At 36.8% G+C, this 17,820-nt stretch overlaps 1 protein-coding gene across 5 annotated transcripts in view; it reads right to left on the bottom strand.

The window, feature by feature from the left end:
• LOC149069405 (coiled-coil domain-containing protein 174) overlaps positions 1 to 17,820 on the bottom strand; it is a 149,366-nt gene that overhangs the window by 37,936 nt on the left and 93,610 nt on the right. For all 5 annotated transcript variants that reach the window (XM_089249641.1, XM_089249640.1, XM_089249644.1 and 2 more), the window contains 2 exons: positions 2,431 to 2,525; positions 2,084 to 2,210 (listed from right to left, as the gene is read on the bottom strand). In XM_089249641.1, coding sequence (XP_089105767.1) covers positions 2,084 to 2,210; positions 2,431 to 2,525 — 222 coding nt within the window. The remainder of the gene's footprint in view (positions 1 to 2,083; positions 2,211 to 2,430; positions 2,526 to 17,820) is intronic.

The raw sequence follows: 17,820 nt of genomic DNA on the forward strand, positions 1-17,820 counted from the left end.
GGGAGAGAGTGTTTTTTTTCTCTTTTCTTCCTCTTTATATTTGGGGGAAGCTTCCTCTTATTTTTCTAGGCAATGCTATTCATCACCATGGGGAATGCCTATTCTAAGAAAGATCATCCATCCCTTCAGAGAAAAAAAGGACTTTTTCAGGCGTGGCTGCAAAAAGTAAGGAGTTATAAGGGCCCTTCCAGAGGGAAATGAAAAGTTAAGGAGTTTTTAAGGAGTTTGTAAGGATGTGCGAACCCTGCCATAGCCCCCCCCCCCCCCCCGCTACTACCCCCCAACTTAATTTTCTTATGCGGGCGAATGTCTGGCGTCCTCCTCAGCACCAACACAACCCATCTGCTTCTCAGGACTTAGCACAATCAGTTATTCTATGTAACAGATTTTGACGGGAAAACAAAGCATTTCACCTTTTCGTGAGGGCTTTTCTCTCCCCAACTGTTCATTGTTACGTCGCATTATGTTACTTTTTAGAAGTTTCACTTCAAAAAACTAAGCACACATACGTGTGGTTACAATACTACACCTAGTTGTGTGTTGTAAACAGTCACACTCAAATGTGTTAATTTTTCGAGTGAGGCATGCTGAACGAAGACTGTAGGGGGAGAATTCTACATACAACTTGTATGTGGACAAAAAAGAAAAACCATTGGCTCAGTTAAGATAAAGTGAAACTAAATAAAGTGAAAATTTTTGCTCGCTTGTTAACCAAGAAGTTCCACTGTATACAGTAGCATTAAAAAACACATCGAATGATTGGTTTTTCCTTTCTAATGGAATGCAAATAATATGAAAATCAGAATAACATTATATGGCATCTTTCTACGTAATTCTTACAACTAAGTAAATTTTATAGGGTGAGGAAAGGATATATACAACAAAAGTCAGTTATAAGTAAAAGCATATTAAAGATTTTCATTACTCATTATAATGAGTACGACATGTAATGAAAATCTCGCTATTACGAGTAATTCACAAGTGATTGTGAAACAACAAATTTTAAAGATACAAAAAGTTTTGCTTATTGCAAGTTATTTATGAATGAAAATCAGAACACATGATTAAAGGACGGTTTAATTAATTAAATGAGTTTTAAATTAATTCATTAAATAATTAGCTCACAATTGAAAGTTGTTTATTAATTATTAACTTATGAACAAGTAAACTATTCCAGAGTGGGCCGTAGACTCATAGAAATTTGATTCACTGGAGCGTGGTTCCAAAAAGGTTGAGAACCACTGGTCTAGAGCAGTGATTCCAAACGTAGGCATTAACGCCCCCCTTGGGGGCGATGGAAAGTTCCAGAGGGGCGGTAGAAGCTACGGGTGTAACATAAGATCCTATGCGTTAGATTGCAATGGGAGAAAAAAATTTCTGAAGGGGACAATGAGACAAAAAGGTTAGGAAACTGGTCTAGAGCTTTCACCCGGAAAGTAAAAGGATGTGGGGTCGATTCCCCGCTGGGGCAGTTCAATTCTTTCTTTCCAAAAAAATATATCTTTGCATCAGCCAGCTGTTAAAAACCTTTGTATAAATAAAAACTACTTTTCCATTCAAAAGCGGTGGTTTATGTATGTGTATTCGATTATACAAAGAAATGCCTGTTTGTAAACAATGCCAATGGAGATGGGCAGAAAATATGCTATTTCCATGAGTGAAATCATAATTTGCTAGTGTATAATTACTATTAAAAATATAGAAAAAATTACATTCCAAAAAAACATTTATGCAACTTACTGATGGCTAATTTAAAGCAATTGTAAAATCAATTGATTAATCCCCCCCCCCCTTATTTTTATATGACCCAGTATTGAGCATACAAATACTTTAATTTTTCTGAATGATTTGTGTTTCAATTTATGATTTTTAATTATGACTGGGCAATTTGTTTTATATATAATGTGATGACCTAGATAACAGAGAAGTTTGGAAAAAATTAGGTACCAATTTAATGTTTTCATTTTTAATCAGTATATAAAATTATTAATTAGAATTTGATTATTTCAATTAGGTAAAATGTGTTTCGATTTTTGGTTGGAATAATTACTATTCATTTAAATTATTAGACAAATTTGCTCACCTTTCTTATTCCTTTCCAAAACATTTACATCTATGTGACGTCGTCTGCAGATTTTTGATAACCGAGCATCTAGAGCTATCTTCTTTTTCTCTCTTGTATCTAAATGGAGATTACGCCGCTTTTCTGCCTATTCCACAATCAAAAGTACGTACACTCATATTTTATATGAAATAATGATATTACTATGTTTGTTCAAAACTAAGAAGCTGAAAGGATTGATACATGTGCTAATGCTACACTTATTCTGAAAAAATACTCCATATAATCATTAAACATAATCAAATTCAGAAAAAAAAAACCAAATAAAATATACAATGGCAGACAGATGTAAATAGAAAAAAACTTACTTGCTGCCGCAAATTACCCAAAATCTTCATCTGCTGCTGTCTTTCTGTTTCAGTTTCAGAAAATGCAAAGTACCCTACACCATGATCTCTGATTTCTAAAATCAGAAAGCAAAATAGTTGAAAGTAAGTTTAAAATTATGTACAAAAACATTTCATATATACTAGAATTTATATTTTATCCTAGCCTTTTGTGTAAGTTTATGCTAGATAAATCAGGATTTTTTGGAAATATGGGATTGAAAAAACAGATTTAATCAACATCCTTATATCATCACCTTCACTATCACTTTCACTCACCATCCAAATGTTCATACTAGGATGTTAACATTTGCCATTGAGGTGACAATGATAATGATGAGAGTGCCTCCTCCCCCATCAAAGATTATGGATGTAGCTTGAGTGCAAACAGATCTTCATTTCAACCCCCAATGAGCTTTAGCCTGACACCAGTGAAATTACATACTGCTGCTACGATTTTGAGACAGCAGCAAACTATTTAGCCAACAGGATTCAAACCTTCACTCTTGCGGTGCGAGTCTATCACAAATCTTGGGACCACTGTTTCATACATATTGGTCAACAGTCATATACTATAAAAGCAACTCGCCCAATTCTCTCTGCAATTTCCTGGCTTTTTATATAGCTTAGAAGAACAATTCCTTTATTGCATGATCTATTTGAAAAAGAGTCATATGCTGACTACAAAGTGCATAGCACAAGTCTAATTTTCAAGTAGCCAAAATCAGATGGCATAATAATCATGACACTGGTGTTAAAATAACAAAGCCTTGAATTTCTACCATAAATATAGTCTGATATGCCAGTGCCATCCTACTACCACCATTCAACTGTAAATATGCAGCACATTCTCTTGGGAATTTTTAATGAATTGGTACATGCTGAAGCATGTGTTCTAATTTCCTCGCAAAAGGAAAATTGCAGAGAACAATTTCCAGCCCAACACAACTATTTAGCCAACAGGATTCAAACCTGCACTCTTGCGGTGCGAGTCTATCACAAATCTTGGGACCACTGTTTCATACATATTGGTCAACAGTCATATACTATAAAAGCAACTCGCCCAATTCTCTCTGCAATTTCCTGGCTTTTTATATAGCTTAGAAGAACAATTCCTTTATTGCATGGTCTATTTGAAAAAGAGTCATATGCTGACTGTCAGAGATATTAATGTATTCTGTCTATAACAATATGTTTTCTGGTCCCCTGAGTATCATTACATAAGCATTTCACTGTATTATTTTTAAATGCAGAGCTTTTGTAATCCTGTCAAGTAAAGAAAATTAAGACGACACAAATACAGAAAATAGAAGAAATTATCAAGTTTCTAGATGGCAAACCATTCTATCAAACAAGATTTTTATTTACTTTTGTTTTAATCTTATTTGTATTGGGCACACTGACCACATGGACATTTTTCATTTTGGAAAACATTTGTCTAGTGTTAGATATCTGAATAAACTACTTGGATATATCTCAACCACTCCAGAAAATATTTTTTAGGAAATAGTTCCCGAAGAACAATTAATAAAAAAAAAGTGAGGCGAACATGCAGCACTCTGCGACTCCATAATTTTTAATATTTAGAAGGTTTTTTTATTCAAACTAAGAACATAAATTTCATTAATATAAAATTAATTAAATAGTTGTAAATTGTTAAAAACTTTAAAAATTATTTGTTGAATAACACGACCAGCGCTAGTACAAGAAACAAAAATCAAGTGAGTAAAAAATACAGGATTAGTACTTTTATATACTTTGCAACCACACTGTAAAAATTAGCATATTGGCAAAAGAACCGAATACAAAAAATAAAGTCAGTCTGCATGACGTCATAATCCTTTTTCTAACAAACAGTCTCATGCATCGCAATCTTTCTTCATATCGGTACGCCACACCGTAACTATATTATCATATTTATTGCATTGTGCCATATGCCGTCCTTCAGATTCTTGGGGGAGTACTATGGCGCTGCTTGTCTTGTACAATTTTTATTATGTTTTTTATGCCACTCAATAGCTAGGCATTATCTAGTGTTTTCTTGTATTGGAGTTCAGTCTGGCTTCAACTGTTGACCGAACATGTGCTAAAAATATCTTCTCTCTTCTATTAAATAACTAAAAAAAGAAAGGAGTCATGACTGTATGTTTCCAAAACAACCACCAGACACATCCACCAGCACTAGTATCACCATACCGTCATCAAGGAGCATAATCATCATCGGGAGCGGGTGTGTCACTTTGTGCAGTGAAGCGCTACCCATACCACTATCACCAAATTTTGGGTGCAGAGAAGAGCTACACGTGTCCTTATTGGCAGACAAGGTTTGAGTTATGAAAAGAGACTTCATTTTTTGAATACATTTGCATTGGATGAACGCAGGTGTTGGGGACATGATCGAAGTGTTCAAAATTTTCAACGGGATGGATAGGGGATGTGTGTGTGGACCAAATTATTAGTACACCGTCAATTTTTTGAAGAATTCGCCCGTTTGAATTGTAATACAATATTCCGAAATTGCTTTAGAAAAAATAAACGAAATCTAGCCACTATATGCAGTCGTGAGTTTTACGTCATCACGAAAATCCGGGTTGTGGACCCGCTAGGCCACTAATGCGCAGTGGTGGTAGACTAAATACGATTTCCTGGTTTTCCAACTTTCAGTTGGCTATCCCTTTGAAAAAAATATTCTGTTGCCGTGTCGCAGAAGTGGCTCTTGATATACGTGACTCACATGGGGTGCCGTTCCGGGAGAGGCGCCAAATACAAGATGAAAGAGCGAAAACAAATCTGATTGAAAAAAGGGGGGGAATGTTTGTCCACTCTGGAGGGTCACAAAATCCGAGATGAAAGTGCGTAAAAGATTTTTTTTTGTGTGTGAATTGCAGGGCCAATATAAATCTGACGTATCTCCCATATTCAGGTGTGAAATACGTGGAAGTTGAATGGTGGTAGACCACAGTTGTGGACCATCGGGAAGGGGGGGGGGGGAGGGGCGGGAAGGAAATCATTCAAGCTGAGAATTGCTCAAACAGGATTTATGTGAATCAGAGGATGATCATAAGAGAATCATTTGCTTTAAATTTAATATTGAAGTTAAGGTTTTCTGAAATGAAAAATCAATCAGAGAAATTAAGACTGGTTTATTAGTAAATACCTTATACAGTCAAATCCTGTTTTAACGAATACCGTCATAGCGGAAATTCCGTTGTAAAGAACACTTTTCTAAACCCCCAGATAAGATTGCATAAGGAACAATGAAATTCCTTTATAGCAAACTTTCATTATAACGAAGCGATTTCTCCGGTCTCTTGGTTTTCGTTATTACGGGATTCGACTGTATAATGTGCTTAACTTAATTATATTTGTTTTAAATTTGTTACATATGTTAATTCTTCAGTGTCGATGGGTTTCTTTGCAGCTCTTTTCTGTACCAATAGAATACTTAGCAGTGAATGTGAAAAAAAAACTAAACCTCTAATTATACTACTAAATTAAATTTTTTTTGTTAGTAAGGGAAAGTGCTAAATGCCGTCTCCGAAGCAAAATTGTTAATTCTGAAAATTTATTTTCAGAGTTAAAAATAATTTGAAAACTGATTTAAGTAACTCAACTCCATACCTAATCGTGCTGCAAGTGTGATTGTACGGAATAAACTTTTCCTAACCAAAAAAAATCGAAACAATGCCAAATTTTGGATTTTCATCAAAGGTATTGGAATTCCTTCCCCCCTCCAGTTATTATGTACACATTTATTTTAGTTGATTATATTTATTATTTATATTATGTATAATAATTAGTTGATATATACTGTGTATATATATAATTAGTTATATTTACATTGCTTATATATATTTCTTACTTTATTATATTTATATAATTAGCTTTTCTTGATGAATAAAACAGTATAAAAATATATAGAGACATAGTTAAACACAGTATAAAGATGTTGACAAGTGATCATACATCAATTAAAATGAATCTAAGTAACCAGTGAAAAAGAGTTTCCCTCTGATAACTCAGAGGGGACGAATTTAGAAATTCAGCTATAGCAAAAATTGTGACTGTTCCTGACTAAATTACTACAGCTACATGACTATGACAAATATGCAACGGTATATTCAATTAGCGATCTACAAATATTACTAATTGATTTAAAAAACTTTCTGTAAGGCATAAATACAACTGTTCAAAGTTGATTTCACACTGTAACAAGTTATAACAAAAGCTATTTTTGAAAAATTAAAGCTTGAATGAAGAGAGCAAAGCAACTGCATCATTGCAAGTAGTCAACTGAATGGATCTGAAGAGTTTTCTGGCACTTTCGTAAGATAGCAGCTCTGTACATGCAAATTAGAGAGGGAAAGTACAAATTTAAGGCAGGGGACAGATTTTGAGCACTTTCCCCTAACTCTGGATTGAACTTATTTTTAGAAATCAAATAATCAATTGTTTGATTCATAGGGGTGCCTGTAAATGACGGGGGAAACCAACTGTCACTCAAAAAGAACCTCGATTTTGCCAATAACTTCAGTCTCAGGTAAATTAGAGTGGAGTGGCATCTCTGCCTCAGTATCATGAACTTCATTAAAACACAGTTGCGGAATAGAAATGTAAAAACTATAAATAATAAAAGTATTTCTCTCTCTCTGTTCCTGTTAATGGTCCCAGCAGACAACAATTGAATTTCGAAAATGCTTTTCAATTGTGGACACCAAAAAAAATCTCTGCAAATTCTTGAGAACTAAAATATTTTTTGTACTATGATTTACATTTTATATTAAATAATTTTTATTTATAAAGATTTGAGTTTTGATTTATATTTTCATCTTGAACTTGATATAAGTTGTTTTGGAATCTGCATTTTACGACGCGTCAATTTGGCTAAGATTCTCTCTCATTTGGCTACAACTTTTTCTATCTAATTAGCCAAATTGCTACAATTGATAAAAAGTCAGGGCGAACTCTGCCACTCGGTGAAAGTAAACACATACAAAAAATTCTTTCTCAGGATCAACATTTCAACTTCTTTCGAGGGGAGGGGCAAAGAACATATACTCAATATATGTATATATACTCTTCACCTTGTTTGTCCATTTCTAATGTGTTTTTCACAGCTGGGGTTGGGGCAATTCCCCCCCCCCCCCAAATGATGGGCCTGTTTGCAATTAATTTTTTTTCGACTTCATGGACATGATTCCTGCTGGCTTCTTGTTATACTGAAAAAGAAATTGTTGCAAAATGGGAGCAAACTATGCAGTGCTAAATACAATTTTCTAAGGTTTTCCAACCTTGAGTTAGCTACCCATTTGAAAAAAAAAGCTGTTGCCACAACGATCAGACAGACCTACAACACAAATACCTATACATTACATTTTAAATCCACACATTAGCAATTTGAAGGATAGATGGCACCCTACAAAGCACAGAACACGCCAAATGCGGGATACACACACAAGCACACTGTTAAGTTTCACCAACAGAAATCTGACATAGCTCCCATATGGGAGACATTTGCAGGTATGAAAATGTGTGGCAGTTAAATGGTAGATCAGAGTTGTGGACCATCAGGGAGGATAAAGAAAATCATTCCACCTGGAAATCGCGTCGTAAAAAGACAATGAAAGTAAAAGAACCTAGTTATAAGCTGATAAATTAACCTTTTTTTTTCCTCAATGAACCTTTGGACTGCACATCATTCTAGAAGCTAATTATTTGATTCCCAGAGAGACTTTACTTCAAATTTTTTTGAGGCGGACCCACTTTCACTCTCAAAGGACCCATATTTTGTTAATAATAATAAATTTGTTAATAATCCGAGACCAGATGAATGTACAGCGGCATCTACACCTTACTATCATGAAACTCCTAAAAATATCATTGCGGAGCAGAATAGATGTATAAAATACAAAAAGCAGTATTTTTGTTTCTGTCAATGGTCCTGCAGGTAACAATTAGATTTTGAAAATGCTTTTGAATTTTATGCAACAAAAAAAAATTTCAGTGAATTCTTGAGAATAAAAATATTTTTTGCACAGGAATTTAAATTTTATATTGAACAATTTTTATTTGTCCACGATTTTCATTTTTGATTTATTTTCCATCTTGAACAGTGATATAAGTTGTTTTGGAATCTGCCTTTTGTGGCACGTTTATTTGGCTAAGGTTCTCTCTCATTTAGCTACAACTTTTTCCATCTGATTAGCCAAAGTGCTACATAAGTTAGGGGGAACCTGGTCCATTGTGTAGCCATTGCAATAATTAGAAAACTTCTTCCTATTTTTTTTTTTTTTTTGTAATCATTATGATGCCATTTGTAATGCTACTTTTCGCAACCTTCCTTTTCCAGTCTCTTGGCAAGATTTTGCGTCCACTCGTTTTTTTTTTTTTTTGTTCCTCTTTTTGAATGTTTCATTACACATAGTTCTCATTTTGTTTAGCTGTAGCTTTTCAGATTCATCCTTTTGATATCTTCACTCATCGTGGGACTCCACCTCATATTTCATTGAAATGGTCTAGATAGTCTCCTAGGCCTTAAGATTTTTTTTATTTATGAAGTCATTTCCATTTGTTTATGCTTTATTCATTTATTTTTCCTGATTATTGTACATTACTATTTTATGCTTGCAGCTTATAATGTTTATGTACTACTGCTTTATGTTGTGTTTTTTGCTTGTTATTGTAATAACCGTTGACTAATTTCCTTTATTTTTGTCAATATTACAGTATTTGTGACTATGATTCCTGTACAACCGTATCCACTGTCACGTTTCAGAATGTCATCCAGGTTCTAAACCGCATTTCACCTCAAAAATGGTATTCACTGCCTCTGAAGAGATCCAGAAATTAGTTTTTCGAGCCTGAAACTGAACCTCTGATCTCTGCAATCCAGCAGGGTGGATCGAGTTTCAGTGCATGAGCAGTAAGCATTATCGTTGCTGAAAACATAAACGTCGACGTAGTAATGACGGTCATTTTTGCGATGAGCCCGAATGAAATAGGAAATTTAGAATAATTTATTAATAATAATGTGATGAATGACCGCATTTAGGTATTAAATATATCATAAATAATAATCAACGATCAATGAAAGCCATCAAGTACTTCCTGAAGCCATCAACAAGTAAGAAAGAACGTGAGCAATGATACTTTTCTATGATTTCCCTCAAATCTGAATTTTATCTGCTAACAAAATACTCGTTACTATTTTAAATAATAATAGAATTGTATGTTTAATATACTCAGGTATTGATATTAATGACATAAATTTGTCTTTATTGTACCTGAAGCAGGGCCGTAGTGGGCTCTCTTGGTGCAGACTTTTTTCTTGGGTGCCCTCCTGAAAATGTTATTATGCAAAATAAAGGTCCCAGCTTATTTATGTCCTGACCTAAAGGTTAAAATGGGGGGGGGGGTATAGTATGGTACGCTTTTGAAGGTTTTTTCCTCTCTGAAAATAATGAATCTATGGGTCTAAAAAAAATCATGAATCATCTCAATTGAATGGCAGGAATAGTCACTTGTACACAGCTTCAAATTCTCTTAGCATGAATCTTAATTTTTTTTTTTTTTTAATTATTTCCCTAACCAGAGCAATCTTAAGAGCATGATGGGGCCCAGAGACAAGTGATTTTCAATCAATCACTCTACCTAATAATCTACCTGGTAAATACTAGAAAATTTCAACCAGATCTCATTTTTGTGGAGCCCCTTTTCTCTTAAGGAGCCCTATACATTAAGAACTCACAAAATGTACACCTAGGCAAAAGAGACCATTATAGATAAATTGTACTATTTAGTTTTACAATATAAATAAATCATAACATTAATACTGTGTCCCCCTATCTTCCTCTGTACATACACTGCTGGCCACCCAAATTGCAACACCAAGAAAGACAAGAGATATCGCAACAATTTTTTATTTTGTAGATAACATGTTGACCAAGCATCAAATGATTAAATTTATAGACTTCTGTGAAGTGTGGTTCATGCCAAAATCAGTAGCCAGAGTTGCCGCCATTGTTGGAGATCACCGCTGCCACACGCCTCGGCATTGATTCAAAGAGACTTTGGATGTGTTCTTGAGGTACAGCAGACCAAGTAGCTTCCACGCGTTGCCAAAGTTGATCTGGTGTGGCAGCTGGGGATGTAATCTGGGTCAATCGTTGAGCAACCATGGACCACATGTTTTCTATCGGTGAAAGATCCGGAGAGCGAGCTGGCCAGGGAAGCAATTCAATCTGGCGATTGACGAAGAACCTTTGGACAATGCGTGCCACGTGTGGTCGCGCATTATCCTGTTGAAATATGGCTGTGGGCAAGCCCTGAAGGTAAGGAAGGACAACTGGCTCCAACACCTCAGAGATGTAGCGCTGGCTTTTTAAAGTACCGGCAATGCGTACTAGAGGAGTGCGAGAGTGTATCCAATACCCCCCCCCCCCATACTTATAATACCTGGTGCAGGACCAGTGTGGCGGTGCATAACGCAGCTGTTCAGCATCCTCTCTCCACGGTGTCTCCAGACTCGAATCCGACCATCGTGGTGTTGCAGACAGAAGCGTGACTCGTCAGTAAAGACAATTTCATTCCATTGTGCCGTCCACATCCTTCTTTCATCGCACCATTGGCGGCGGAGACGTCTGTGGTTCTGCGTCAAGGGTAGACGAAGCAATGGACCTCTTGCGGACAGACCACTCTGCTGTAAACGGCATCGAATGGTATGCGCAGACACTGGATGATGCGGTACAGACTGAATGTGCTGTGCTATGATTCTTGATGTGGCTGAGCGATCCGTCACTGCCATACGCACAATACGCCTGTCATCACGTGAAGTGGTGCACTGAGGTGGATGCGATAGAACACGTCGGTCCGTCGTCCCCTCCTGCATCCAACGATCACATATCCGCATTACAGTTGTTTGGTTTCGTCCAACATGACCGATTTCCCTGAAAGATAAACCACAATCTCGGTAGGCCACTATCCTTCCTCTGTCGAACTCGGATACTTGATCAAAAGATGATCGCTGTTTTCTACGAGGCATGATTGATCGTTTTTTTGAAAAAACCACAAGAAAAACACAATTGCCGTACTTCAAATCGTCGAAATCTCCAAGCCTTAAATAGCGCTAGGAAGTGGCGCCACAGGCGCGCGTGATGTGCGTCTGCGCTGAAATTCTAATCATTTGCATATCTCACCTCCGCTAATGCATGTTGTAAATTTCATATTATTTGCATGCTTCCTTCAGGGTGTTGCATTTATGGTGGCCAGCAGTGTATTTTCAAAAATTTACATAGATGCTTATGGACCTGTTCCAGAGAGTCCAACTGGGAAACAGTACATCATTACAGCCATATGTCTATCTTCTAAATACCCAGAAGCTATACCGGTCGTTGATATTAAATCAGTGAGTGTGGTCAATGCACTACTCGAGATATTTAGCAGGATAAAGCTGTGGAATGGTTTCACAGAACCATTAAACGTTTGTTGTGGTGTCTGCGTGAAAAATCTGGACCCGATTGGGAAAAACACCTTCCACTAGCATTGTTAGCGTTATGCACAGTTACACACGAAAGTACAGGGCTCACTCCTTCAGAACTAGTACACGGGAAGAATCTGAGAACTCCAGAAACATTAGTGTAGGAACAGTGGACACAGTCAGGGGATGAAGAAAGTCCTGTTACAGAATATGTTCTTAAACTCATAAATAGGATGAAAAGGTGTCAGGACTTGGCAGTTAGCAAAATGGAAGAATTACAGGTAACTAAAAAAAATGGTATGATAAAAATTCTGTAAAAAGGGAATTTAAGCAAGGTGACAAAGTACTCATTTTTGCAATTTCCAAACCGAATAAGTTAGCCGTTCAGTGGACTGGTCCCGGTGTAATTCAAAATAGACTGTCAGAGATGAATTACATTGTTAAGCTTCCGGATAGAAAAGAACAAATATATCATGTAAATATGCTAAAACCGTATTACAAAAGACCCGAGAACATTAATTTCTTGGATTGCATAGGAAATGATGAGTACACGGACAATGATATAGATTTTCCCCATTTTGATACCAATCCAAATATTTTCAATTTTTAAGACATTGTCCAGAAAAGCAACTTGGTCGAACGTATAGATCCCCAAAGAATTGAACAGTTGCATAATTTGTTGCACAAATATTCTGAAATATTTTCTAACGGGCCAGGGATGACCCATCTGATATCACATTGATAAATGATAAGCCCGTCAGAGCTAGGCCGTATAAGATTTCTCAACGACAGAATGGTATTTTAAAAACTGAAATTCAACGAATGTTAGATTTGAAAATAATTGAAGTAGGGGAATCAGATTACACCTCACCAATGATCTTAGTTGAAGCACCACATAAGGATCCCAGACCTTGTATTGATTATCGCCGGTTAAATGAGGTGATACGCTACGAATTTTTTCCATTGCCAAATATCGAGGAAAAGCTTGAATTACAGTCGGCCCCCCGTATTCGCGGGGGGGGGGGGTTACGTTCCAGGGGTGACCGCGAATACGGGAAATCCGCAAATAACCGAAACCATAGTTTTTTTCTAGTATATCTAGTTTATTGAACAGCATGAGAAGAGTAGGGTAAAGCAGAGGTATAAGGGAATGCAAAAGAGGGTGCAGAAATTGTTAGCAATGTTTTCTGAAGGAACATTGTGATTTCTATTTGCCGTTTCTTCTTCATATCATCAAGTATGTTGGGATATGATGACAAGGCTTCCTCTACCAATTTTTCTACATGTGAAGAGCGTACCATAGAGGGATCTATGCCATGAAAACAATCTATAGCTGATTTGAGCATACGAAGCCCTTCCGCTATGTTACTCATGGTGAACTTGTCTTCCACTTTTTTAACTTGAACTTCTTCATCTGGTACCGCTTCAGTTTCAGGAGCAGTCAACTGCATTAATTGCTCTTCGATCAATACCTCTATACTACTATTTATTAGCTGTTCGACTTCTATATCTGTATCATTGAACCATTCTCTACCCACTTGTTTCGCTAACGTGACAATGTCTCTTCAGTTGGCTCTGTAGAATTGGTTGTGTCCTTTAGCGCACATTGTGGCCAAGAGGTCCAACCCGAGGTGACCGTTTCTCTCTTGGGAGTTGCCACGGCTCTAGTGATGACAGTAATGTCATTAGCAAGCAGTTCTAAACATGCACAACTCAAGTTTTGTAAACAAAACACATCAATGATGATTTCTGAGAGTTGCAAAAAAAATTCCATAAAGGGAAAAAAACCCGCGAATACGGAGGGCCGACTGTAGTTTCATCAGCAAAATTTATTACCTTGTTAGATTTATCCAAAGGATACTGGCAGATTCCATTGAGTCCCAAAGCTCTAAGATTTGCCGCTTTTGTTACCAGTTTCGGAACGTACAGGCCACTACGCATGCCATTTGGTCTGAAAAATGCTCCATATTTCTTTAGTAAACTTATAGCAGAAATACTAAGGGAGTACAAAGATTTCGCTGTACCATACCTCGATGATATAACTATATTTTCTGAGTCATGGGAGACGCACCTGAAACATGTCGAATTAGTGTTAGAACTTGAAGGGAGCTAAATTAACATTAAAACCATCAAAATGTCGTTTCGCCCAAGATAGTTCCATCACATAGTTGGGCAGGGGTATAGGAAACCATGTGAAGCGAAAATAGAGGCCATTGAAAAATTTCCTACTCCAGAAACCAAAACTGAAATCAGAGCTTTTTTAGGATTGGTAGGGTATTATAGTCATTACATTCCTATGTTTTTGGTATTGGCGGCACCGTTATCAGAAGCTTTAAAAGGGAAATAAAAGAAAGGAAAAATCATCTGGACTCCCGAGTGCAATGCGAGTTTCATTTGTTTGAAAAACAAGTTATTTAGTCAACCAGTGCTATATGCACCAGATTTCTCTAAGCAATTTATTGTGCAGATTGACATGTCACATATGGGAATGGGTGTCATTTTAACTCAAGAGAATAGTGCAGAAGAAGAACATCCTATACTTTTTCTCAGCAAAAAGTTTTCTCAGGCAGAAAAGAACTACACCACTACTGAGAAGGAATGTCTGAGCATTGTTTTTGCTGTTAAACGTTTACACTATTATCTAGATGGTCAAAAATTCTTGATTGTCACTGATCATAATCCTCTCGTGTGGTTACAGAAGAATTGTAGCACAAACCAGTGTCTGATGCGTTGGGCATTGTCACTCCAACAATATGACTTTCAAATACAGCACAGACCTGGTCGCAAAAATAGGAATGCTGATGTGCTAAGTCGTAATATTCCCGAATGACCTGCAATTTGTTGAGTGTTTTGAAAATTATATGTATGAATGCTTTAATTTTTTTTCTTGTTATTTTGTGTTATACTATTCCATTATAATTGCAGAGTCTAATGAAGAATTGATTTTGTTTTCTGTGTTGTTCAAAAATTATTTTGTGATTTCGGTTACATATAAACCCAGAAAATTCTATGTATCATATTTTTTTTTTTTTTTTCAAATTTACTTTTCTGAGATTTAATTGCAATGTATTGCAAACAATGTTTTATTTAAAAAAAATTTTTGCGCCTCAATTTGCCTGTCATGGTAATATAAGTGTCAATATAATTTTATTGCAATCTTCTTATAAGCTTATTTGTGGTTAATTTAGATTGTGAATTTCCATTGTGAAAATCCCAATGGAAATTTCTTTAAGGGGGGAGGAAGCTGTGACGTCCATCGAATCCTACCCCTTTAACTTATGTGGACTGCCCCGGCAGGTGCAATCGAAACATCTACCGGTTGAAAAACACCTGCTCCTGTAGAGGTAGTACCCTGCCATCTAACGAGACAAACCGAGATAGTGAATGGATGTGCGACCAATGTGGTTGGCACTAAAGTATTACAAATACAAATACAACGCCACAACAGGCAAATTGCCCAACGAGATGGCTGACTTAAGAACATCATGGATCCCGAGCCATTTTTTGGAGGCCCTACCTACTACTGCTACACCACACATGCACCCCCCACCCCCCGCGGAACCCCCCAACGAATCGGTACATGCGGGAATGTGCGTGTACGTGCAGTGCAACCTGACGTAAAGTTTGTTTCTGTGTAATGCTTGTTATGTGTAGTGCTGTCATCTGCCCCCAGTTTTTCTTACTATGAGTGAAGTGTCATGGTTGAATGATTTACCGTTGTAGGACTGTTGCTCTCTGTGGCGAGACTTTTTAACGGGGAGATCGGCTCGCATTTGCGCCTTGAAGTTGGGAACCACAGACAACCAACTTCAGCCGACCACCACTGTGGGGTTCAAACCCGGATCCTCGCATCACGAGTCCGGCACTATAACCACTCGACCACCACAGCGGCAAAATGAATCTAACTAAAATGTAGAATGTACATATATTGTTATTTAAAATTAAACATAATTTAATCCAGAAAATGATTTGTTATCTCATTGGCAAAAATGAGTTCACCACTATGCTACACCACTCATTGTAACGAGCCACTCATGCCATTCGTTGCTATAATAATTAAATAATATATTGTAAATTGCAGTTATCTTCCTATGCACTGAAAATTCCACATGGGTCAAAATTGACCCTAACGACTTATGTGTAACTATTTTTACTGTAAAAAAACTACCATTTCAAAAAAACAAATTACACATAGCTGAATATTCATTATGACAAAGAAAACAAAGTCACAAAATATTTTATAAAAATTCCCAAAAATATAGTAGATCTACACGAAATAAAATTGAAATGGGTCAAAAAAGACCCGAACACTTATGTATCTGGCAAAGAACATCTGTACCAGAAAATAAGCAGTATTATGTTGTACGAAGGTGGCAACACTTGAAGGGAATGACAACATGCCGGGAATCAGTTGTAAATATTGTTCCGTAATAAATTAGTTAATAATTATCGTTCAGCTCATGATTCACTACCGAAACAGCACATAAAAGACAATAAAGTTGGCAACGAGTGAAAAAATCGGAAATGGCAGACATCGAGGATCTAGTAACTGTTTTAAATAATTTCGTCTCGAAATGAAAAGAAACTCATCCAGCACCTTCAACCGGCGAAACAATAGCGTTTCAACAATGTGAAAACGCTTCTCCAGTCACAATCGATCTCGTTTGAATGCTACGATTAAGCTAACGAAAGTTTCGGGGAATATGTACAAAGACTCAAAAACTACTTCCAGCTCAAAGGACTCACGGATTCAACAGCAGACGTCGCCGAAGCCAAGAAAATGGTGCTAATCAACTGTCTCGGATCTAAGTACTATCACCTGCTTTCCAGTCTAACTTCACCGGATCTCCCTTCATCGAAGACGTACGACGACCTGCTGAAAATCTTGAAAGATCATCTCTGCAAAAGGGTAAACATCCTGATGGAACAACACAAGTTTCTTTGCCGCACACAACACCCAGGTGAGCCAATTTCGAATTATATCGCTAAATTAAAAGAACTTTCGAAAACCACCGAATTCAAATCTAGTTGTGAAAATGCTTAATGCTCAAAATCTGTCATCAACCTCATGTTACGTGCTCAATTTATACAAGGATTACAGGATGCCGAAATCCGCGAAAGGATTCTACAACAAGCTGAACTGACATTCGACGAAACACTCGAAGTCGCATTAGCGATTGAAGCTTCGAAAATCGAAAATAAAGAACTCTACAAGAGTAATTATGTTTCCAGCGTGAATTAAATTGCGCAATGTAATAACAGCGGGAGTTCGCGACGGAAATCGACTCCGCATCGATGCGACAGATCGGCAAGTCGGAAGCGAAACCTCAATTTGAGAGACATCGGGTTAGAAAACGTGTGTCGCCATTATGGAAAAAGCAACCACCAGACTCAAAACTGTCGAGTAAAGCACAAGCTCTCATGCCAGATTTGCTTCAAAAAAGGTCATATCAGTAGAGTATGTATTACAGAGCTTCTGAAACGGAAAAATAAAAGCGGATCTGAAGGAAATACTGTTCAATATGTCGAAAATCCAGATCACTTTCAAGTGAGCCAAATTGTTGATATATGCACTAACACTGCTGAAAAAGACGATAGAATATTTGCAGTCATTCAATTAAATGGGAAAAATTGTCGTTTCGAATGTGACTCTGGTAGTCGTGTGAGCATCATGAACATAAGTGACTACAGGCGCTTAAACCTAAATCTTCCGATCCTGAAAACAAATATATTTTTCCGAAGTTATACAGGTGAAATTTTCAAACCTATCGGATACGTCAAAGTGACTGTATGCTACAATGCTGAATCCAGTGAAGAAGAATTATACCTTGTCAATTTGAAGAGAGAACCTATCCTTGGTCGAAATTGGATGCGTAAATTGGATATCAACATAAATG

This window comes from Pholcus phalangioides, unplaced genomic scaffold (genome assembly GCF_987345545.1).
Source record: "Pholcus phalangioides strain wild (caught in Gottingen) unplaced genomic scaffold, Ppha-v1.0 ptg000022l_1, whole genome shotgun sequence".
NCBI classification, from domain to species: domain Eukaryota; kingdom Metazoa; phylum Arthropoda; class Arachnida; order Araneae; family Pholcidae; genus Pholcus; species Pholcus phalangioides.